At 48.7% G+C, this 24,475-nt stretch overlaps 5 protein-coding genes across 5 annotated transcripts; 3 read left to right on the top strand and 2 right to left on the bottom strand.

Moving 5' to 3' along the window:
- The first annotated feature begins 8,482 nt into the window (after positions 1-8,482).
- Positions 8,483-10,693, top strand: MYCTH_2306081 (uncharacterized protein). Its single transcript, XM_003663816.1, has one exon. It carries the CDS (start codon positions 8,728-8,730, stop codon positions 10,315-10,317), a length of 1,590 nt encoding a protein of 529 aa, XP_003663864.1. The 5' UTR covers positions 8,483-8,727; the 3' UTR covers positions 10,318-10,693.
- Positions 10,694-10,986: 293 nt separating this feature from the next.
- MYCTH_2127665 (uncharacterized protein) lies at positions 10,987-11,527 on the bottom strand (the record flags this gene model as incomplete). The annotated part of the gene is made up of 4 exons (XM_003663815.1): positions 10,987-11,165; positions 11,221-11,291; positions 11,408-11,429; positions 11,491-11,527. The coding sequence occupies 4 exons, from the start codon at positions 11,525-11,527 to the stop codon at positions 10,987-10,989; spliced, it is 309 nt and encodes a 102-aa protein (XP_003663863.1).
- A 1,100-nt stretch (positions 11,528-12,627) lies between these two features.
- MYCTH_2065658 (uncharacterized protein) lies at positions 12,628-14,449 on the top strand (the record flags this gene model as incomplete). The annotated part of the gene is made up of 4 exons (XM_003663814.1): positions 12,628-13,001; positions 13,025-13,196; positions 13,446-13,576; positions 13,696-14,449. The coding sequence occupies 4 exons, from the start codon at positions 12,628-12,630 to the stop codon at positions 14,447-14,449; spliced, it is 1,431 nt and encodes a 476-aa protein (XP_003663862.1).
- A 161-nt stretch (positions 14,450-14,610) lies between these two features.
- MYCTH_2306078 (uncharacterized protein) lies at positions 14,611-16,468 on the bottom strand. Its single transcript, XM_003663813.1, has 4 exons — positions 16,251-16,468; positions 16,139-16,190; positions 15,793-16,060; positions 14,611-15,676 (listed from the first exon to the last, which is right to left on the bottom strand). The coding sequence occupies exons 2-4, from the start codon at positions 16,158-16,160 to the stop codon at positions 14,947-14,949; spliced, it is 1,020 nt and encodes a 339-aa protein (XP_003663861.1). The 5' UTR covers positions 16,161-16,190; positions 16,251-16,468; the 3' UTR covers positions 14,611-14,946.
- A 3,688-nt stretch (positions 16,469-20,156) lies between these two features.
- On the top strand, positions 20,157-22,483 carry MYCTH_2080893 (uncharacterized protein). The gene is made up of 4 exons (XM_003663812.1): positions 20,157-20,479; positions 20,566-21,102; positions 21,206-21,293; positions 21,355-22,483. Exons 1-4 carry the CDS (start codon positions 20,285-20,287, stop codon positions 22,275-22,277), a joined length of 1,743 nt encoding a protein of 580 aa, XP_003663860.1. The 5' UTR covers positions 20,157-20,284; the 3' UTR covers positions 22,278-22,483.
- The last annotated feature ends 1,992 nt before the right edge of the window (positions 22,484-24,475 follow it).

The following is a 24,475-nucleotide window of genomic DNA, read 5'->3' as shown; positions in this document are numbered from 1 at the left end:
TATAGTTATAGATAAGGTTAAAGGGTAAGTGGCTATAGCTATTTCGAACGGTAATACGGTTAGTATATAGGACGTAGGGAAAAAGCTATCGCCAGTTCTTTCCAGTCCCTACGGTTATCTTTACCAAGGTAGCTATAATAGGTATATATCCAGCCTTATCAATACCGTTAGCCCTAAAGTTATAGGGAGAAATGATAATACGTTTTACCTTTAGTTTCTCTAAGATAGCTTTCGCTTCCCCTTTAAATTTAGATCCCCTATTAATGACTATAACTATTAGGAGTCCCTAATAAAGGAGAATGTTACGGTTAATAAAGTTCTTTACTACTCTAGCTAACTTGTTAGGTAGGACTTCGGCTTCTATAAATCCTAAAAGATCGTTATATGCCTCGAGGAGGAAATAGGGCTTCCCCCTCTAGTTAGAGGGCATAAACTAGATATCTAAGTACCATTTTGTAAATAGGATTAGGGAAGGTTCCGAATGTGAATATACCTCCTCAAATCTTTTAGTATCCTATACCTAATACTCTAGGCAGGTACGAATCTACTCTACTATATTAGTATATACTCCCTTCTGGTAATAGTGGTTAATGACCCTCTAGTAAGTAGCTTCTCTACCCTTATAGCCTATCTTATCGTAGCAAGCCTAGAAAATTCGTTACCTTTCTTCTAGGATATCTACTATATAGTAAAGATTCTAGGTATCGTTCGCTAGCCGAAGGAATAGATAGCCCTTATCTACCAAATATTTAAGCGCTTCCTTCTTAAATAGACGTCGCCGCTAGTATGGTCAGATGGCTATAGGTTCCTCTAGAGTAGCCAAGTACCGTATGATAGCTCTAGAGTGTTCGGAGTATCCTTCCTTAAGGTTTAGGTCTATAGGTTTAGGAGGATCGCTAACATAGTTAGTATAGATTTACATATTAACCTAATTATCAATATCCTCTTCGTTTGCTTTCTCTATCTGGTCAGACGGACTAGGAGGCTTCCGTAAAAGCCTATTAGTAATAGCATTTTTAGAACCTAGAATATACTTGACCTTAAAGTTAAATAGCCAAATCTATACGATCTACTATATCATTAAGGCTCCTAGTATATCACTAGCTGTACCGTTCAACTAGTAAACTAGGACAAGAGCGTCCGTCTCTATAATAAAGTAAACGCCAAAGAGGTACCATCGGAAACATTTTAATAGGAAAAGCAGTCTATAGAGCTTCTATTTAGTAGGGTCGTACCGCTTCTCTACCTTAGACTATATCCTACTCTTAAACTAGCACGGGTGCCTCTTCTTATTAGGGCTAACTTATTTAATGACTCCTCCCTAACCGAAAAGATTTATATCGGTTATTAGGTATATCTGACTATACCTAGGGTTATCGAAAATAAGCGGTACGAGGACCAGGGCAGTGGTTATTAGAGTTTAGAGTTCCTTTATAGCCTATTATTAAATAAGGCCCTATTCCTAATAGGCGTTTTTTTTTATTAGGTCGTATAACGGCTAAGTAATAGTAGCAAAGTGCTCTATCTAGATCTGGTAGTAGCTAACGATCCCTAGGAAGGTACGAATATCCTTTAAATCCGAATAGGAAGTCTACTTAAGGATTTTCGTGACTTTAGCATTATTAGGCAGTCACCCTTTAGGTATATAGAGGTAGCTAAGTAATACTACTTACGGCCGACACTAGTAGGATTTCCTAGCTACAATAGTAGCTCTAGTAAGTTTAGTGTTTAGGAGAACTACGTTAACATTTTAGAGGTATTTAATTACAAACTTCCATAACCTAAGGATAACTTCTTCTCTATTATAGTCAGACTGTAGCCCCTTTATATAGATATTGTCTAGGTAAATACGGTAGATATCCGGAATCAAGTTCTAGAAGATCTAGGTCATCGCTCGTTAAAACTAGGCAATAGAGTTCGTTCTACCTATAGGGAGGGTATATATCCGGAAGAGGCTAATAGGCGTTTAAAAGGTTATAAGGTCCTAGCTCTATTCGTTAAGGCTAACTTGGTTATACCTAGAAAATAGGTCTAAGAGGGAGATAACTTTGTAACTACCAAAATCCTTACTAAATTCCTCTAAAGCCGGCGGTACGAATGTATCTTATATAGTTATAACGTTAGCTTTCTAGGCGTCATTGATTAGCCAGAGACTACTATCCTTCTTAAGGACTAGGAACTAGTTATTATAGTAGCTCCTATAGCTAGGCTCGATAATCCTACGCTAGATCTACTACTTTAGGAGGTTAATAACCTTCGGTATTAATAGCTTTGGGATAGGGATACTCTTTGATTACTATGCCATATAGGGAATGGTCTAGATAACCTAAGGAGGAATAATGTTAAGGTAAATTTATCTATATTTAGTAAAATCCTATATTAGGGCGGCCTCCCTATTCCATAGAACCTATATAAAGAATTCCTTCTCCTAGTTAGATAGATAGCTTCTTATAGACGTAAGTGGCATATTAAGCTGTTCGGCTATAAGCCGTATCCTAGGCTCTAGATCCGAAAATCGTAGCGTAATAAGGCTATCCTACTTTAACCTAAACTTCATTTTCTTGGTAGCTTCCCCTAGGCGCCGTTCCCACCAGTTAGGGTTACCGTTAGGTACTAAACTATTGCTACCGGCCGTATCTACAGGGTGAACTTTTCTAGCTATAGACTTTTATATAGTAAACGTCTATACCTCCTATAACCCTTTTCTAACCTCTGATGTAAGTTTCTTAAGCATTTTCCGTTTGTCTAGACGGCCGAGCTCGTCTATTTCGCCCTCCGTTTCCTAGTGTCTCCATTTTAAAGTATCTTATCTAGTAAGACAAAATGTCAAAACTTTAGTAAGTATGTCGATAAGAGGTAGACGAGAAATCCTTAGTATTATATTAAAAATAGCTTTATTAGCCTAATTATCAAGAAATCTAAGTAGAATTTTACCGTCCTAAATGTTAGCAAACGTAGGGGTAGTGGTAATCGTTATAATTAGATACTAGAGTTTATCCCTTGTAAGTTAATATTTTCTTTCGAATATCGTTTTAGCTATAATATCTAAGATAACTAACGCTTTAATTAATTTTTTTTTAGCGATAATGTTTACTATAACCAGACGGCTAGCTTTATGGTTCAATATTAGGTTTATATTATAGATAAATAGTATACCTAGTAAGATTTAGTAACCACTGGTATCTCTATCTAAAACAAAGAAATGCTTATAGATTAAGATAGCCCTTAAGATGATTATACTAACCGTTTCCCTAGTAAACGGCCTACTATTATAAAGACCTTAGGAAATTACTATCGTCGTCTATATAAAAAGATAGTATCTCTATACTAGGCTAAGGGTAATTATATTATACTTAGATCTAGTATTAATTAGAGCAAGTACCTTTTTACCCTTTAGGTTCTCAAAGTTATAATAGAGTGTTAGTAGTATATATATCCGTATAAGTATACCTATCTAGATCTTCTAGCTAGTGGAGAGTATATAGATTAGAGCCTAGAAGAACGTTTTAATCTCTTATAAGTCTAGCTAGTCTTGCCGTCTAATGAGGTAGTTACTCTAAAACCTATCCATTATAATAGCCTACTAGCTATTACTAGTAACCCCTAGAAGTGCTAGAATCGTAATCGTAGACTCTTCTCTCTTAATGCTACTTCGTCTGCCTAGACGGCTAAGGTACGTCTTAACCTCTTATAGCGCTCTCCCTCTTACTTATAAAGCCGGCTTATTAGGGAAGGGAATAGCTAAGCCCTTATACTCGATTACCTCTTAAGGACTTTTATAATCCTGCTTAAGGAATATAATTAGTACGTTCTTAAACATCAGGGAGATCCCTAAGACCTTGTTAATAGTAAATATCTTCGCTTAAAGAGCCTTACTAACTAGAGAGAGTACGTTATAGGCTATATTCTCCTTAGTCGATTTCTCTAATTCCTTAAAGCAAATAGTTCGTTTCTATCTAACTAGGGGGAGAGCTCCTTTACTAGCTAGATTGGCAACCCTTTTAGTAATAGCTATAACCCCTTGGCTTATAGCTAGAGGGTTAGTTCCTCTTACTTCTATATTCCTTTTTAGTAACCAAATAGTCTTTACTTTATTAGTCCCCTCTTACTAGATAGGATCTTATATTAGCTTATCTTCCGTTTCTATAAAATGGCGCTTCGTAAAGGTAGTACTTTATACTATAATTACTATATTACTATCCCTATTAGAAATATCTTTACTATTAACCTCTAACTCGATAGTATTAAAAGCTTATATCGCTATCTAGTCAGACCGTAACGCGTCCGTCGGTAAGCCTTTGTAATCGGTGGTAAAAACGGGGTCGTCTGTCCGAGACGCCGTCCGTTTTACCTATTAGATAAGAGTACGTCTACCTTACTTACGATCTATCTAGAAATTGATCTCTCTAGCCTTAGTTTAGTTATGGATTAACTTTGGGGAAACTCTCTTAGTATTAGTAAGGTGGTTAAGAGAGGTTATAACTACTTCTAATAGGTATAAACCTTTAGTATATTAAAGGAAGGCCTTATTAGTAATAAGGTTTAGGTCTAGATAGTACTCCTAACTATACTCCTTTTAGTAGCTCTCTATAAACCGTTAGTATAACTCTTAATTAGGAAGATCTAGCTAAAGAGAGGTATAAATATAAATAATATATTACTAGGTCCCCTAATTAGCTATAGTAGCTATATCCTTACCAAGGATTTCGACCTACTAGCTTTCTAGAAGAGTAAGATCTCTCTTACCTAAGATTTACCTAAAACCGAGCCGATGGATAAGACTATTATAGATATCCTCTACTAGGACTAGACATCTATAGGTAAAGTATGTCTAGTTATTATAGTAGTAGTAACTATAAGGTATAGCCAAGGTTAAACTCGGCTAGAATCTACCGCTCTTCTTCTTCTACTAAGACTCTTAAGTAGCTAATAGGTAAGTCTAGATCTCCTTAATCTCGTCGTCACTTAGGTCGTCCGTCTAGTCACAGGAACGTCTACCCCTATCTAAGGATTTATAGCTAACTTTGCCCTTATTGATCTAAGGCTTATATAAGGCATCTATAAGCCCGTTAACGATCTTATCGAAGGTAGCGTCTCTTTAGGCAGATGAACCTAAAGGACTCTCCTATATCTAGGGAGCCAAAGGACTTTTCTCGACAGTCTAGCTTACCTATAGCTTGACCTCTCCTCCTTTCGGATCTAACTTATAATATACTAACCTAGCGTTGACTCCCTTATATAGATACTCCTATATAAAATTATAGAAGTCCTCCTACTCTATATTATTGACCTACAAATTACCCTTCTTATAGACCTAAAGACTAGTCTAGAGAGTAAAGGGAAATCTGTCCTATACCTTCTAGATAGCCGACGATTAATAGACTACTTTCTTTCTCTTTAGCACTTGGGTAAGTAGGACATTAACGTACTCTAGGTAGTCGTAAATAGACTTAGCTAAATCTGTATACTAGGAATCTAGAAGACGCTCTAGCTCCTAAGTAGAGGTTTCCTAGCAAGGGTCGTTCTACTTCTAGCGTTCCTTAATAGTAGCTTCGAAAGTAGCCTAATCCTTCTTCTTTAACTCTGGCCACTAGTCTAAGATTTCCTAAAGGTCATCTATATACTACTACTCGAAGTAGGAGATTTTATTAACGTTATCTCTACTAAAGATCTTATAAGCCTTTTCGAAACGCTTAAGGTATTTAGTAATATTATAACTAGAGAAGAGACTAGGTAATCCCTTATCTATCGGTAAAGAGAATATAACCTAAATAACTTTAGTAAGTCTATCTACTATAATGTCTACTTAAGTACGATACTTGACTTCCAAGTCCGAAGTAAGGTTTCTAAACTCTAGTAATTAAGATAACTCTAATAGTATCCTTCCTAACAAGGTTTCGGTATATCTAGATATAAAAGGCGTTAAGAGTAATAATTTCAATTAAGGTATTTACTAAACTAATAAGAAGAGTAATACCTAAGGTTACTATCCTTAATTATACCTTCCTATTTAAGTAACTTCCTTAAGGATAACTCTTCTATCTAAGTAATTAATCCAGAAAGCTTTCCTCCTTTCCTTTAAGTCTTCCTATAACTAGTAAGATTAAATATAAACTTAGTCTACCGCTTTTACTCCTTTAGAGTATACCTAGTAAAGCCATTCCTAAACCTTTTAATAGGGGATACCTTATAATAATAACGTTCTAACCCCTAAAGTTAGAACTCCTAAAACAATAAGACAAACCTATACCAGACTGCTAAAGAGTAGCAGTATATAGGCAGACACGTCCTCATTAGTAAGCGCTAATACCAAGGTATCTAGGGCTAGGATAGCCGTAAAGCTCTCCTTTAGTGCCTACATGACTCTAAAATCTCGTTTTTGAATCCTAAATAGCTCTAGTATTACTAATCCGTATTTCGGAGTTTCTGTCCCTCTAGACAGACGTCGAACTCCTTTAAACTTATCGTCCTACGATTCCTGCTATCTCTACTAGCAGTATTATTATATTAGGGCAAAAGTAGTTCCCTAGCCTACTACTAAACATGCCGATCTCTTAGTACCTATATTCGCTCTTCTTACTTTCCTAATAGTCTTACTATATACGCCTCTACGTATATATCTTCGCTCCTCTATTACAAACGTTACTATCCTACTATGCTTAAAGTCTAGTAGTCTAGTTTAGACTTAGAGCTAAGCTCTTCCCTAATTAAGCCCCTAAAATATAAGCTAGTACCAACCCTCTAAGGCACTACTTAGCACCTCTAGAACTAAATCTCTATCTAGTTAGATAGGGAGGAGCGTTAGCTTAAAATGTCTAGGGCATCCGAGTATTCGCAGTCATAGTAGGCAAGTCCGACCATCTAGATGGTAACGACGATAGAGGCAAAGGCGGCGACCGTAATGTCCCTCTAGACAGACGTAAAAGAGTCTACTTATATAGAAAAAGATACTTTAACTTATAAAAGAAAGAAGAACTATATCCTGTCACTCTAATCTATTAGAGTAAACGAGTATCGAAAGCTATCTATTATCCCCCTTTTTTTTTTCCTATCTATCTAGTGCCCCTAGATAGGTAACCCCTATTTATACCTATTGTATATAGTAAAGCTCTATAGAACCGGAAAAACAAAACCATACCTTGTATCCCTCTGGTTATATTAAGAACTTCTAGCCCTAGTCTAATAAATTGGTTTAAGTAAGTTAAGTATAGTATAGTAATTCTTTTTAATATTTCTAACTATCTTAGATTATCTTTTCTGACGAGTATTCTTATTAAAATAATACTTTAAATCTAACTATCTAGATATTCCGTTTTCCTTTTAAGAAGTATAACTATAGATTTGTTGACTTAAAGAACTATATAAGAGTAAATATTGTAATTATAGTATAGGGGGTAATATAGGTAGGTAGTCGGAGTAAGCTTATTATCCTAGAGAGGGATCTAAGCACTCTATACTATAGATATATAGCCTAGTTATATTAGAAGGCTCTAGAAAAGGACCTTCTACCTTTTTACGATAGAACTTAATACTTTTAACAAGATAACGCTCTTATATATATCTATAAATCTACTAAATAGTAGCTCTTAGTATAGGGGATTTCCTAGATTAAATAGCCTATATATAACCCTAATTTAAACCCTATTAAATATATATAGGCCCTTCTTAAACGGAGGCTATATACGATGTTCCCAGATCTATAGAATTTAAGGTAGAACAGGCTAGATATTAAAGAGTTTACCAAGTGCCTATAGGAGGCGTGGTAGGCTATTGATCAGGGGCTAATCGACAAGCTAATCTAGGGAATGCCATGTCGGCTGGCCGTAGTCAAAAGAGCCAGGGGGTGGTATATAAAATATTGAAGCTTAGAACCAGGGCTACTATCTAATGTAAACAGTTTTCCTATACAATTTGTGGCTGTTGAGATATCCTGTATTAAAGTCTGGTGGTAAAAATGTAGATGGCTGGGGACAGGTGGGGTGGCATGAGACTTTTGACACCCCACTGTAACTGCTGTGGAGCTCTACTCTTAGTTCTAGGCGGACCGCTCGCTCGCTGTTCCGAGACAAACATTGAACGCCAGGTCAAACGAGGCCCGACAAACCATTCACTGACACTACCATGGCGCCTTCATCTTATCGATTTACTTATGGTTGTCTTTGCCAACATGCGCAAGACACGCATCTATTCGTCGTCACTCCATAGAGGCAAATGCGAGCCGCACTTCGCTTTGCATGTGCCAGACTCGAGACGTGCGTTGACAGGTTTGCCGTGAGTCGGTTTTGGTTCATCATTATTTATTAAGCCAAAGTAATCCGTATAAATGTAAAAGCGTCCTCCCCCATCATTCTTCGTCTTTTCTTCAATTTTCCGCTAGTCCAAGTCGGCGATCGTCATCGCTTTTCTCCAGGACGCTGAACGCGCTAAACGGTCCCCAATTCAGTTAACTAGCACCGAGCCTACAATTTAGTTAATTACTACGGAATCCCAAGGAGTTCTCTCCAGCAGCAGGATTACCTACCCCGCGGATCGATAAGATAACACACACCCCACCAAAAATTCAACGTTCCGTCCTCAAACGTCGCCGTCCTCAACCGATAGCTTTCTTTCCGACCTGCCCAGCTACATTATCCCCTTCATCCCATATCACACAAGTTCTTCTTCGGGTGACCCTGGTTTTGTCCGTGCTCTACGATTTACGGAACGCTTTACAATTAGGTCACGACCATGACTGCAGCCGTCACCGACCCAACCGACGTCACCCCGCCCAACGCGGACTACTTGTACGAGGACGACGATGATGACCTGGAAGACATCTTCAACTCGGCCGACGAGCTCGACGACGATCTTTTGGAGAACCCTTCTGCCGACCTCACCAAGTCGTACAACCGTCAGCGCCAGATCCATGGCGCCGCCTCTCAGTCCGCCGCGGGCTTGCCAGCTTCCAATTCTCAGAAGCCCAAGGCCAACACGTTTGCGAGCATTGACGACCAAATCGCCGAGCTGTCCAAACATGCCGCAAAGATTCGCCTCGATAATGTCAAGCAAAACCAGGAGCGCGACAAGGACAAGGCGGACCGCGCTACCGCCGAGTTGGTGCTCGACCAGCGCACCCGCATGATTCTGCTTCAGATGATCAACCGCGGCGTCGTAAACGAGATTCACGGCGCCATCAGCACCGGTAAGGAAGCCAACGTCTACGGCGCCGTCCTGTACCCGGATGGCGGCGGCGAGCCCATTCAGCGTGCCATCAAGATCTACAAGACGGCCATCCTGGTCTTCAAAGACCGCGAACGCTACATCACGGGAGAGCACCGATTCAAGGCCGGTGCCGAGAAGGGAAACAACCGCAAGATGGTCAAGCTCTGGGCCGAGAAGGAGTTCCGCAACCTGCGGCGGCTGCACGCGGCCGGTATCGCCTGTCCCGAGCCGCTCATGCTCAAGTTGCACGTGCTGGTGATGGAGTTCCTGGGCGACAGGCGCGGCTACGCATACCCGCGTCTGCGAGATGCGCGGTTCACCGGCGACGATGTCGACGAGCGGTGGCGGAAGCTCTACATCCAGCTTTTGGGCATCATGCGCCGTCTCTACCAGGTGTGCAGCCTGGTGCACGCCGATCTGAGCGAGTACAACATCCTCTACCACGACAACCGGCTCTACATCATCGACGTGTCCCAGTCGGTCGAGCACGACCATCCACGGGCCCTCGAATTCTTGCGCATGGACATCAAGAACGTCGGCGACTTCTTCCGACGGCAGGGCGTCGACACGCTGCAGGACCGCACCATCTTCAACTTCATCACCGCTCCGGACGGCCCGGTCGATGAGCCAGAGATGGCAAAGGCCATTGAGCATCTGTACGAGGTCCGCCCCCCCGTGGCGGATACTGCCGAGGCCGCCGCGGAGCTCGAGGTCGACAACGAGGTGTTCCGCAACCAGTACATCCCTCAATCCTTGGACGAGGTGTATGACATTGAGAAAGATGCCACTAAGAAGGTGGATGAGTTGGTGTATAGGCACATGTTGGCGGACAGCGTCGTCCGTAAGAATGAAGATGAGGAGGAGGCCGAGAGCTCGGACGCGAGCTCGGATGCGGGCTCGGACGACGGCGCTGCTCTGAGCGATGGGAACTCCGGCGACGAGGATGAGAGCCGGTTTGAGAAGAGGAGGCCAAGGGGGAGGAAGTTCGAGGACAAGGAAGAAAAGAGAGAGCACAAGTGGTTAGTCAAGGAGGAGAGGCGGGAGAAGAGGAAAACGAAGATGCCGAAAGCTGTCAAGAAGCGACTCGTGGCTACCACGGCGAGGAAGAAGAAGTGATGGGTAGCACACCTGTCGTCTCCGGTTGCGGAAGATATCGATGATATAAACGGCGGAGCACAACCGGATGATGAAAGCTGAACCCTGCTGGGGAGGATCCGGGCCATTGGAGCGTTTTGTCACTACGGACTGAACCCCTGGCCATAGTCTCCCGATGGGCAGGTCTGAGCAAGCCAACGGGGCTGGCGATGACGACCAAAGAGAGCACTGACGGTTGTGGGCCAAGCCAGGGATATATAGAGGTGGCTTTGCCTATTAATTAGACATGGTATCTACCTATTACTTTCTTCCTTATACGGGGTGTGCTCTAAAGAAAGATACCGTATTTATTTAGCAGCGCTGGTAGGCAATGAAGCGAAGCTTGATGTTTTTGGATAAATTCTCGACTCACGGTTATGAGTTGCAATTGTAGTTCAAGGTCCAGTTCCCATGCACGGAGCCATTATAGTGAAGTCGCGGTACGATCAGCGTAGTATCTCTTGAACTTGGTCTTCAATGACATGTTCGCTTTAAGTTGAGTCAATAGGGCAGCAATCCGTTTTCACAGGTGCTAGTATGATTACTATGGCCAACAAATCCTTTCAGAGCCTGGCTCTAAACAGGTTTTGCGGCAGTTTGTTTTATGTATTATGTTCCAGAAGGAGGTTGCCCCCCTGACATAGGCGCTGCCTAGAGGGGGACATAACTGTTGGGCCTCCACCCGCTCGCTATCGTGCCGCTTACGCTGCGGAAGTATAGGACGAGCGGCGCGTCGGGGATCTCCTTGAGCAGACCGAAGTTGACAGTCTCCTTGAAGAGCTCGTTTGGACTTAACCCTGCTTGCTGAGCCAGCAAGGCGTCCTGGTTTGCTAGATAGGAGCCGAGAGGGAGAATGTGCCCACGCGTCCAGGCTCTCCCTGTCACCGGAGGGCATGCAGAAAAGGGTGATGACCTGACGCTGCGCGAACCCAAACTGCTCCGGCATGTTAAGGTCCCTGAACCAGGTGAGCATGAATTCGTGCTATTATAGCTAGCATGCCATTGGAGAGGAGAAATAATCACCATCACGCTGAACTGGCTGAGATAATTAGACGGCGAAGCGGAGACCAACGCTAGGCTCAAGACCAAGCTGGCTGAACGCAGGTCAGTGCACTCCATGTTTTGCGTGACTCGTTGAACTCAATCTCTCATTACAGCCCAGTGATGGGGTCGCCGCAGTCAGCGACTCCATATTGCCGAGGCGGAAACTGAGCGGAATACAGACAAGGGACAAGACTGATGCCCAGTACAAATCCTGGATTGATTACACACTTCCTGGAGGCATTGCCTACATGCCATGAACGTTTTTGCGACTTTGGCCCCAACGAGTCTTCCAGACTTGACTGCCATGACCTGGGTGGGCGCTCTAATTAACCATGGGTGTAACTCAAAGTTGCATGCTCATTGTCTCGCACGTTGATTCTTCTCGTCTAGGGCTGCCGGAGATGAGGGTCGAGATCGAGGTCGTCGCGCATGCGCCGCGGCAATGAAGAGGGAAAATAGAGTTTTTGACTACTTCGGTCGAGAAAAAAGTTGTCAGCGGATGTTGCCGAGTCCGCGTGGAGAGTAAAGACTGCGAGTCGACCGGCCCAGGTGATGTTATCTTTGATCGCGAATTCGAGAACTTCTAGGAACTCTAACAGGTTCCATAAAGGAGATCGCTCGCGTTATGGGCTTCTTTGCAAGCAGAGTGGGAAACTCAATTGGGATGTTGTGGCCAATCAAGTCACCGAATATTCGCTGTCAATATTGCGAGATGCGGTTTGAAGCCTTTTCTCTCTATGGGCAAAATTTGAGGATTGGGAGGCCGCGTCATCCAGAGTTTCTCTATTGGGAAACAGGAATGGGGATTGAAACGCGTTGTTTCCGGCTACTGTCTTGGATATGCCTACTGAGCAGGCACTTGGGTTACTCCGTTCCTGCAATACGGAGTAGATTCCTTGTAAGGCAGCCAGCTCCACATGCGGGACCCCTGAAATGTTTTGTGGGGGCGTGTTGCGTGGCTCGGTATCTACGTAGTTTAGGGAGGGAGTTGATTCAATCGAATGAGGGATGTCAGTCCTACAAATGACAGTGAACTACCTGCGATCACAGAATTTCGCTGCTCCTCTTCCAGTCTAATAATATCTTGGATTCCGACACTGAAATATTTTTTTAGCCCATACATACGACCGAACTTAGCGTAACAGCACTGTAGCACCCTTTGGGACGGGGACGGGGGCATCGTAACCTGCAACTTTCGTGCACCATCCAATCACGCCAGTAGCCGCGCCGGACTTGTGCTGAAATGAGATGACGGAAAACCCGCGACGGCACTGCTGGGAATGCCTCAGGCGCTGCCTTGTTTGCGATTCAACTAGACCGGCATGCAACAGGTGCGCAGCAACCGGATATCCGTGCCCCGGATACGGCGACGTGAAGCCAACGCGCCTAGTATGGCTCGCGCCTGGAAAGGTAAAATCTCGTACCCGAAGGAGAAAAGAGGCCACGACTGTGTCCGCCAAACCCAACGAGCCCCGTGATTACCGACAGCCCTCGGATTCGGATCCACAAACATCCACGCCGGCATTATTCGATCCCTCCGACGCGATATTACGCATCTTCCTCTCCCGCTTCGGTGTCTACACGGACGCCGACGCCCTTGTTCACGGGGCCGAGTACTGCAAGTTCTCCTTGATGAAGCCCGTAGTTTCCATACATTACATGCCATGCTGACGCGGCCCGAACAGTCAATGGTTGTATTTACCAAGACCTATGTCCTATCCTCCAACTCGGGGACAATCCAGCCATATATCGCATATCGTCTGCCCTTGTTCGCGAATCGGTTTCGCTCCCAGACTACATACGCCATGGAATGCTTTGTATGATCCTCAGTCACCGGATGAATCGTACCGCCGACGACTTTGGAGGAAACCACAGGGTTTTAACCGAGAGGTTCTACACGCATCGAGGCACCGCCATCCGCTCCCTCAGAGTGTCTTTGAACCACGAGAGCCATTGCTTCTTGAACGATGTTGTTATTGCCGGGATCGTAACGCTCTTGCTGGTTGATGTGAGCGCCAACCCCCTTTCGTTGTCGATGCCTAAGCTCATCCTTCTCTTCCACACAGCTTCAGCAGGGCGCTTCCCTCAACTGGAGGCCTCACGCAGATGGAGCCATCAAGCTGGTCCAACTACGTGGCGGATTTGCTTCCATGGCCACTTGCAAAACTCTGGGGCCGCAGCTTCTGATCCTCTTCTTGTAAATGCATCCTTTCCCATCCTTTTCTCCCCATCCTCCGAGTCTGTTTGACCAACCATGGACGGTTGGACAAGTCGGAAGCGCAGAGTTTGATGCTAACTTCAGAACCCATCCTGTAGCGTGGCAGTGATCGGCAACACCACGTGCCCCGCCTCCGACCTCTCCATGACCCAAGCACACCTGGCTGCGCTCGACGTCGTTCAGCAGCTGTCCAGAACGGCCGCCGTTCCGTTCCAGATGTGTCCGGCCCCGCTATTTGCGGAGATCATCAAGATCAACCACCTCCGGCACCGAGCCGCAAAGTACGCCAGCCGCGGACTCGTCTTGCCGCGCGAGATGGCGCAGGAAGCACTGGAGACGCTCGAGCGGGTCCGCGCCTTCTCGCCGGACCACTGGGCCAGCACCAAGCCGCGCTCCCGACCGGATTGGGCACTGATCGGTCACATCTACCACGCGGCCGTGGCGCTGTACTGGGCCTCCTCCCTGCAGAGCCTCTCCGTCCTGCAGGCCGCGGCTCCTCCTCCGCCCCTCTGCGCCACCGCCCAGGCCCGGCTGCTCCGGGGCCTGCTCGTGCGCGCCCTCGCGTGCCCGCATCTCAGGCACTTCATCCTCTGGCCGCTCGTGGTGCTGGGCGTGCAAGCGGCAGGCGAGGGCGGCGCGGCCGCGCGGGATTTCGTCGCGGCCGAGCTGCCCTCGCTGGCGCGGTCCGGCGGCACCCGCGCGCCGCTCACGGCGAAGCGCGTGCTGGAGCGGTTCTGGGCCTTGGGCGAGACGCGCTGGGATGCGTGCTTCGACCGGCCGTACGCCTTCGTCATGCAGATCGCGGCGGACACGAGCCGGATCGTGAGCGGGGGGGGGGGGGGGTGTTCGTGACATGTAATTAATTAATTAGCCTCGATGCTCGTATTCTCTTGTTCCTATTACCCCAGTCTCGGGATTCTCTGAGTTGGGGAGTTGGGATGAGAAGGCAACATGTGTTTGCAGTGCACATTTAAATATATAACGGGTTGCTTACTTCGTTCTTGTGGCCGAACTTGCAGCCGCATATAACAAACTGGGGGTGAAACTTCAGAGCTACTCTTAGTTACGGTATTACCTTTCTAACAGTTGGTAGGTAATACGCTTGTTAAATTCATGGCGAAGAGGGACAAAGAACAAGATTAGGTAATTAGCCAAAGAATCCAGAACAATTTCTTCAACCAAAACCCTTCCACAAGCGTCTTCCCTTCCTCTTCTCCTTTCTCTGCTGTAGTTCTCTCCTCATAGATTAACACTGTATTACAGCAAGGCACCGATCCACAATTCACCTGGTCGATTTGGTTAGAACCTGGTGCCTCCAACTCACAGCATGATAAAGATCCCCGGCCAGTTCAAGGAAAACGCCTGCTACTGGGCGGATACTCGCTCAGTTCCTGCATGCGGTGGTGACCGCCTTTGGTCTTGTTGCGGAACAGGATGCCAAAGGTCAGCACATGGGCCGTCCTGGCCAGCAGGGGCCTCGAGTCTTCCTCCCTCTCGCCCGTCACCTCGGTCCCGTCCTCGGCGAGGTAGACGTGGTTCTCGCGCGGCAGAAGGCGGCCGGGGTGCCAGGTGTTCCACAGCCCCGAGTTGAGCAGCATCAGGGTCGCCTCGAAGACGTAGAAGTAGGCCTCGTGGCGCAGCAGCGGGCTGAGTCGCCTCAGGGCCTCCATGTCCTTGAAGTCGACCTCGGTGTTGCCCGTGTGCTCGACTAGCCGGTAGACGCACCGCGCAAAGATGAGCGCCATGCTCGCGTACAAGACAAGGAGCGTGGTCCGGACGGCGCGGGAGCGGAGGTGGGTGCGGGCGAAGCGGACCTGGAAGAGGGCGGCCAAGGCGACGAATGCAGCAATGATGATGACCTGTATCGAGATGGCGGCGATGGTCATGTTCTTTCCGAGCGACTGCGAGTTTCCGGACGGGTTCACGCCCAGGGACACGCCCACGGCGTTGAGCGCCTCCACGGCGGCCATCAGCCCGCCGAACGTGGCCAGGACGCGGTTGGCGGGCAAAGGGGCGCAGTAGGGAACGTAGTAGAACACGCGGCCGAGGATGTGGTAGTTGGAGAGCTCGAGGAGGGGGCTGGAAGGGATGCTGTGTTAGCGCAAATAGAAAGAAATGCAGGATTCGGAAAGTAAGAGAATGAAAGACAAAGCAGCGATAGCGGGACAGTCTTAGGATAGGAATGCAGCACTTACGGGCAGACGTAGATGAGGACCTGGCTAACGATGAAGATAATGAGGGGCGTTTTGTCTGTAGGACTGTACAGATAGTTGTACGCTCCCCATTCTCGAAGCGCGTATCCGATCGTAAAAAAGACAGCGCAGAGCGAGTGCAGCCACATCAACTTCCATGCTTTGTGACGAAAACACTGCCATATGTGGAAGATAGCGGATATTCCATAGGCGATTGCGAAGAATACCGGCGCTACTTTGTTGGGAGCGTAGACGTACAGACTCCACAAAACTGCGTCGTGTTAGCATGGTGCCGCTGACAGTGCAGCAGTTTTGGTTGCTCGTGAAGATTTCGGCATCGATATCTCACCTGGCTCTCCGGAAGGTGCCATTTTGAGGCCTCAAGGCTGATTCACGGGTTTCTAAGTCTCAATCAGCACCCAAATCACATGCAATCTTCTCGATCTACAGAGAGGACACACTCTCGCGGTGGCGGCGGGTGAAGGCACAAGACCCTCGAGGTTGTGGAAAGAAGTCTTTCGCCCGTTCAACCATGTTGGGCTCCATGGCATTATAATTCCGGATCCCAAGAAGGACGTCCCTTCCATGCAAACTGTCTTCAGGGGCTCTGAGCAAAATTAATTCACTTCGGCGGCCAACGGACCTCTCTGCCATTGAAACCTGCCAGACGCGTCATCTGCTGAGCAGTTCCAGAAGCATGGCAACTATTCCCAGTTAGGATAATACTCTTGCCAAGAAGACCAAGACAGTGGAGCTGGGTTGATCGCCCCCCACAAGGAGCTTTGACAGGGCTGAAGGCTCGCTGGGGGTTCCGGGGCGGGCCGAGTGCTGCCAAGCCGCCGGAAGCCCACCAGCAAACTTTGTAATTAACAACTGTAAACCCGCTCACCCAAGTAATTATGCGGATTAATTATTTCGGGCGGGTTGGCCACCGCAGCCAGACCTTCAAGGAAACTGCGAACCTCGGGGCGCCGTTCAATTCACATCAATGTATGGCTGTAGAAGAGCCAAAAATTCATACTTCAAACTTCCAAGGACGCCATATCCAGTCCTGGTCCCTTTTCAAAGCCGCAAGGACGCAATATCAGGCGAGTCCGCTTCCGTTGGGAATCAAAAGTTGGAAAAGTTTCTTCGGACGCCCACGTGCGTTGAGAACCAGTTATAGATCGTTAGTGAGATTCTGCCGCCATACTCGTCCATCCTCGGAGATCTCCATCGGAAGGCTCTTGCCCTCCTAAGTCTCAGCGAAGCCATTTTCTCGGCGCCTAAGCCAGTTCTACAACACTCCGTTGACCATCTGCGCGACGATCGGGAATCTACACCAACCCTGGACAACCTGTACCAGCAGAGGAAGCTGCTGCCACAATTGGAGGGCAAGATTGCCGGTAAACGACCCACCGAAATGGGCAGATACCCTATGCAGCATTATGCGGCATTAGCGGATGACCAATGCCCCGACACCACCGGCCGCTTGGAACAGTTTCACACGGTTCACAAGAGTATATTCAACCCTCCCGCTGAGCTTCCGGAACGAATCTCATCCAAGCCTCCCTGAATGTATAAGAGGCATAGGAGGTTGGCAAAACGAGGTAACCCAGATCCGTTCCGGCTACGGCCGTGACAGCGGCTGACTTTTCCACTGCGTAGGAGTTCGATAATCTCCCTCGGGAAGCAATTTGGTGGCCAATGTGTGCTTGCGGGCAGATATTGGCAACATGTATATGGAATCATCGACCATCGTGTTCTCCTTTTGCTGGTAGAGAGTACCGACGACCTGATCCAGCCTACCCGGCAGAGGCCAGCACAGTGTCGGTATGCCCAGCCACTCGCTAATTAATTACACACCAGTTTTCGAAGAGCTTGACGACCCCCATTAGGGACGAAAGGTGTGCGCGCGTAATTTCGCGGAAGGTTGGCTGATGGCGGCGATCGCGAGGGTCTGCTTTTCATGAACTGGCCTCGACAGGTACAAGATGCAGTACCTCGGCGAGCAGGCCTTTTACATCTTCGACCTGGAATCCAACTTCAGTGCTCTGAGGAGAAGCTCTAATAAGACCTTTGGAAAACGCCGAGCAGACCATCTTTCGCGCGCTGCACGCCGTAATGCACGTGGCATACGTGGCCACGCCAACAAGTTGACCGAGGATTCAATGGGATGGTGGCGGGGAGATTTTGGCTTAGAAGTTGTCAGCGTTGATGGCTGCAAATGGACGCGACGAATCAGAACAGCTCTGGGCAAGCTCTCCTAGCTCAACACGGTCCGTGCTAACCCGTGAGCAATCATTTAATGTTCAACCTGCATCCCCGAATGCGAAGGCGTACATTTATAGGGCATATAGGTTGCGCCCTATACCTACCAGCGTAGGAGGAGAGATGGTGGGATTCGGTTGGCTCTCTAATTAGGTATGTTAAGTTCTGATTATCAATGTGCTCGCCACTCCAAACTGCATCATCACACACAAACTAACTTTCCCACCCCTCACTCTTCGAACTTCGTGGTTTTGATTCATTTTGTTGGACATCAGATACCAAGGTTTAAGAAGACTGGCCCTAGACTGGTATGCAGATAACCCATTTCAAACGACCGGCTATGGGAGTTTTCCATTAAGATTCGTAAGCATCGCAACCCCCATGCGGAAGGGAATTACCTTCTAGTAATGCTGACTCGTAATTGACCATTCAGTTCCCACTTCAGTTTTCTGTGACTTGACAGGCAGGAACGATTTGCCACAACCTTCTACAGAGAGTTTCCTAACCCGGCTGGCGTCGGACTTCACCCCGCACAGCTTTCCCTCAAAGTGCAGCACTGATGGAGGACTCGTTGCCAATGTATATACCGCTAACTCCGCAAAGACCCCGCACCCGTATTGGGCTCGGTACCCGCAACCTGATTAAACCTACCTCATTACCTCGTTGAGGGGGTAGCTACCGAAGGTTTCTTAGTTACCAGACAGACGGGTCTCCCCAAGACACAGAACAGTACAATCCTACCGACTGAACTAAAAGGCTCTACTGAAGTTGGACAGCGTAGTACGAGGAGGTGGGCCCATGGAAATGTAGAAGAGCAACGCATCAGATGTTGAGCACCTTACCTGCCTGCCTGCCTCGATGCATGTTAGGCCCTAGGTACCTTTGGGAGGCGTAAGGCATGAGTGTCATACCTGGCCCTGCATATTCCCTTCGCCCCCAGCCTCTCTGCGGAAAGTGTTGTTAATGAGGGCGTGCAACACAAAGTAAGTGAACTGTGTCATTACCTACATTTGAGCCGTGACATCGGCGACTAGGCTTTGTCAGCATCGGCGTTAATACTTCGGCCGTCCGTTGCCGATGACTCATGGGCTTTCAAAGATCGAATAAATACATACCAGAGCACTTTGAAATGCACGGTACCGAAATTGTGTCGATTTGGCTTCAAAAAAGACTTTACGGGCGGTACACGCCTCGAGTCGACATAACAGGAAAAGAGGTTGGGAGGAGCGTAATTATGAGAAGCTGTTGACGCGTCTCTACTGTGTAGTTTGCTCATGCACAACACTGCGGCCCGAGCAAGCATTTTAGTGCTAAAATGGAATTGCCCTATGCTGCAGACAGTAACTTGAAGTGCTAATGCTATCTACACCCAGTACACAACAATTGGGTTGCTCCAGGGACGCTTGCCGAAGGCTCACCACACCATTCTTACAAAATGCTACGGTGCCTCTTCCGGGCCGGGCGACTCTTCGGCCAATGACTGAATGACCAAGGACGGGAGCTCGTACCCGATCGGGCTTTGCTGACTCCGGAACCCCGTGTCGAACAAGAAGGGATCCGCGGGGCCCCATTCCGCCTCGAACACTGAGAACCTTCCAGATTTTCTCGCTTGCGGTTCGCCCCGATCATGTCCGGAGCCGTACTTGCACATACAGAGTAATGCAGAGTAATGCAGAGTAATGCACGCAGGACTTGCACTAGGATATCAAAATGTCTTGTACCTAAGGTAAGGTGCCTCATGCATAATTACTACTAGAATGTCCTAACCCACGTATGCATCTGACCCATTCCGTACCTGCCCCCAACCTGTTCCGTTCCATTTTTGACGCCTGTACGGATATACATACATCCATGAAGCATTGCACCTTCCCGAGAAATCTGAGGCTTCGCATTGACCGTGCAAACACGCAACAGCAGGCGGCTAGTCCACAACCGCTTCTGGATTTAGCATTGGTTATCTCCGGGTCGGCAATATCGGCACCACGAGCCCTGCAAACTGCAGCCCAATGCGACGTAGATCAGCCATACCCTTGTAGCCGCAGAACAAAAAAAAATCCCAGGCACGCCTTCCACCTTCTTCCTCTTGGCCTTTCTTGGCCTCCAAAGTGCTGCAACTCATCGTGCGCACGTTCTGTGGGAGAAAGAAGAGTGGAGGTTCAAGGTGGAAGGCTGTTTCAACAACACGGCAGTCCACTGCAGAAAAAAAAGATTGAAAACGAGAAACGCCAAAGGGGAGGGCACCGACATGGAAACTGATGGCGCCAAGGAAAAGCAGGAGAATGCCCTCTCCGATTCGAGCTCGACGGCCGCCGCTTCAATTCACGCAGTTAAGGCCGATGCAGAAACAAAAACGGCAGAGGGCCGTGGCGACTCCAAGACTGCTCATCCCAGGGACGCCGAGTCGGATGCCGACGATGTAGACGTCGAGCTTGGCGCGCAGGTTAGAGCCCCTCCCCATCCAGCCATTTAGATTTAGGAACCTCGGTTTTTGTTGTTCACTTGCTCATTGCCCTCCGTCACCCTTAGTCGCGCGATGGCGACGGTCTCAACCTCAACCGGACCAGCACGCGCACCAGCGTGAGGTCGCGTCTCTCTCGCGTCCTCTCGCGCAAGCGCACGCCCCAGCAGCGCATACCGCCGACTCCCATCCCGGTGTCGGACCTGGACGCGGGCGTGGTCGGCTGGGAGTCGCAGGACGACCCAGCGATGCCTCTCAACTTCCCGCAGCGCAAGAAGTGGCTCATCGTCGGCCTGCTGTCGGGCATCACGCTGCTCACTCCCCTCGCCTCGTCCATCCTGGCCCCCGGCATCACCACCCTCAACCGCGACTTCGACAACCACAACGACGTCGTCGGTACCATGACCGTCAGCGTCTACCTGCTGGGCTACGTCATCGGGCCGCTGTTCCTCGCCCCGCTGAGCGAGCTGTACGGCCGCCGCCCGGTGCTGGCTGCGGCCAACATCTTCTTTTGCATTTGGCTGATCGGGTGTGCGCTGGCTCCCTCGATCGCGTCACTGATCGTATTCCGGTTCTTCAGTGGAGTCGGTGGTTCCGGGTGTCTGGTAAGTACCTCACAGAAGTCGTCCCTTCTTTCTCTTTCTCTCAAAGCCGGAGAAGATGGCGGACATCAGATCGGTGCCCTGACTGACAAGCGCTTCCTGCCAGACCCTTGGCGCGGGAATCATTGCCGACGTCTTTAGAGTTGACCAGAGGGGCACGGCCATTGGCATTTACACGCTCGGGCCGCTGATTGGTATGATATAAAGAGAATCAATACTAGCAGTCTTCTAGGTTGATGCTGACCGACCCACCAGGCCCGACGGTCGGTCCCGTCGCCGGCAGCTGGCTCTCCCAAACCATCGGCTGGCGCTGGGACTTTTGGATCGTCTTCATCGTTTCCGTTATCGTCGTCGGCCTGTATGAGCTGCTCACCACAGAGACCAACCCGCGCATCCTGATGCGGAAGAAGGTTGAGCGCCTGAAGAAGGAACTCAACCGGACCGACCTCCGCAGCTGCTACGAAGACCCCGGTGCCGAGAAGCTGAGCACGTCCCGTGTCCTCCTCAACGGCCTCATCCGCCCAACTAAGATGCTCTTCCTGTCACCAACCGTCTTTCTCATCTCGCTGTACCTTGCCTTTACATACGGCACGCTCTACCTCCTCTTCACCACCATCCCCTTGGTCTTCCAAGCGACGTACGGATGGAGCGTCGGCATCACTGGGCTGGTGTATATCTGCCTCGGGCTTGGCAACTTTACCGGCTGGGCCGTCGTCACGGCGACGTCGGACAGGGGCGTTGTCAAGCGCACCAAGGCCAACGGCGGCGTCTTCGAGCCCGAGATGCGCCTGCCGCTGACCATCATCTTCAGCTGCTTTCTGCCCATCACCTTCTTTTGGTACGGCTGGTCGACCTACTATAAAACCCACTGGATCGTCCCCGTCATCGGCCTGTTCCCCTTTTCGCTTGGCATCATCGGCCTTTTCCTGCCGCTGACGACGTACCTGGTCGACTGCTTCCCTATGTACGCGGCCTCGGCCATTGCCGCAAACACGGTGTTCCGCAGTTTGGTGGGCATGTTGCTGCCCTTGGCTGGCCCGGCCATGTACGAAAACCTCGGTCTCGGCTGGGGAAACACGTTGCTGGGCTTCATCTGCATCGTGATGATTCCCGTGCCCCTACTGTTCTTCAAGTATGGCGGGAAGCTGAGGAAGATGGGATTGCAGCTTGTGAACTGAGCGTGCGGAGGATGCGTCAAAAGACCCTCCAGGGAGCGACAGCTCCACCGGCTCAGGAGGGACATAAGTTGCCTGTCCCTTGTTCTTCGTCGTTTTCTCATGATAATCATTCCTGCTGTACTCATACCCATTGCGACGTGTCTCTCACGCATCTAGATTCTAATGATCATCTTTCTCGGAATGATAAACTGATTTCAGTAGTGTTCACCTGTGCTCTTCACATCCCATTTGTGTCCCTGAGCGAGTGCATCATGAGGTCTCGCAATGTTCGCCGTCTTGAGCTACAAAAGCTGTGGACATCACCCGGGCATCTGTTTTGGTCGGACCTTGCCCATCCTCTCTTTGATCACCTCACACAGCACTGGTACAGCAACATTGGTCGTTGGTTGCCCGGGCTGCTTGGTTGAGTCTGACCGCAGAAAAAGAAGTTGCCTACGAGCAGCACAGGCTAGAGCAGCGGCCCATCTTCAGTCTACGATTGGCCAACTCGATGCCAGGACAACTTCACAAGCCGTACTTTCATTGCAGATCTAACATCGCCATCAACGGTACGAAAAATGGCAACTTCCGAGATCTGGCGATACCCCCCAGAAAACCTTACCGAGTCGGTCCTCTCCCGCCTAGTCGAGATTCTCACTTCTACACTGACCAAACCTACACCTGGATGTGGCTCCGACACCTCTGGGCTATCAAAATCGGGCCATCGAGGGGCGCTTCCGGCGCTTCTGGCTTCCCAAGATGAGCATCACCCTCTACGCCGGCGTTTGCCACAAGTTCGGATACGTCTTAATTAATAGACGACAGCAAGGGGCTTTCTTAGGATCCTGGTACCTCCCCCTTCCCCGCCGCTACCGCCATCGCTGCCGACGTTACAGCCGCCCGCTGCAGAAACGATGACGACGAAGACTGAGACAAGGCCATTTTTGTTCGTGCAGAGACCGCTATCTGCGGGAGGCGTGGGCAGCGTACGACGCCGCGGGGCACAGGAACATCATGGTCCTCCTCGGAGAGAGATATCTGGGGGGTGTGGGTGCAAGGCCGCGTACATCCTGAACGACGCCGACCTCAAGTGCCCGGGGGTGCTGGGGAGTGAGAAGACCTTGTTTCGCTGGAAGGAGGCGGTGAGCGAACTGCTCCGCGAGGAGATGTATCTACGCAAGATGGGAGAGGATAAATATGGTCTGTCTCGACTCTTCTCATCTCCTTTCTGTGGATGTGATGAAGGAGCGGGATTCATTTGGTCTGTGCTTCGTTGCTGACTTTTGCGTCTTCGTAGTTTCCTGAAGCCTGTGAGAAGTGGTGTGCCGCCAATCATCTCGTAGTTCCTGGCGCGGATGAGGCGCCTGGTAATAGCGCGCCGCTCGAGATGCAACTCAGCATCTGGCGACGCCATGTGCGGAAGGCCCGCGGGATATTAGCGGCTTCCCAGGCGGCGCGTGGAGAAGTTGGGACGCGTTTTTCCCCCGTCAGTTAAAGACAAATTCGGGGTTAAGTTGGCGAACTCTCAGGAACGACTGCCGGTCAATTACCGCAGCTATTCGCAAGAGGGAATAATTACTGGTCACTCTACCTCGACAACAATCGGCGGCCGCAGCCTGACACCTTCCAAGTGGTCGACGATAAAGAATAGGTGGTGCCGCTGATGAGAGTGCTCCAGACCTGAGTTGCCCAGCACCTTGGCAGGCTGCAAGAGGAACAGGGCGACAGAGTTGAACTTGGCACCACCGTTCACGTCTATTGCCATGAGTACGTGTTGCGCGGTCACAAGAACGGATGGGTCCTCACGGTCAGACTGCAAGGTGGCTCGGATGACAGCCAAGGCGAAACCAAGTTCTCTTCCGGCAGACCACGAGGCCAAGGAACGCGAAGCCCAAGCTGGAGTTAATTCTGCTGGGGAGCTTGAGAATCAGGTGAGAGGATTTGCCTTGGTGATGGCCAAATGGACTTGTAGAGTGGGATTTCTCAATTGACGCAGAGCCTATGGAATCGCATTAAGGTCAAACTATTTGCGAAGAGTGAGGGTTTGCAGGTTGTGGACACTAGAAGAAAGTCTGCAACGCTCGTCACTCAACGAATAATCCATTAATTATAGCTTGAATTATATGAAAACTTCTATTATCGTGCAGACAATCATCGGGCTCTATCCATCCAAACTCCATCAGGCATGGGCTTAATGCCTCAAATGGAGAATGATGCTA

This window comes from Thermothelomyces thermophilus, chromosome 4 (genome assembly GCF_000226095.1).
Source record: "Thermothelomyces thermophilus ATCC 42464 chromosome 4, complete sequence".
In the NCBI taxonomy this organism is placed as follows: Eukaryota; Fungi; Ascomycota; class Sordariomycetes; order Sordariales; family Chaetomiaceae; genus Thermothelomyces; species Thermothelomyces thermophilus.
Note: the sequence above shows the minus strand (reverse complement) of the source record. Positions and strands in the feature narration are given on the sequence as shown.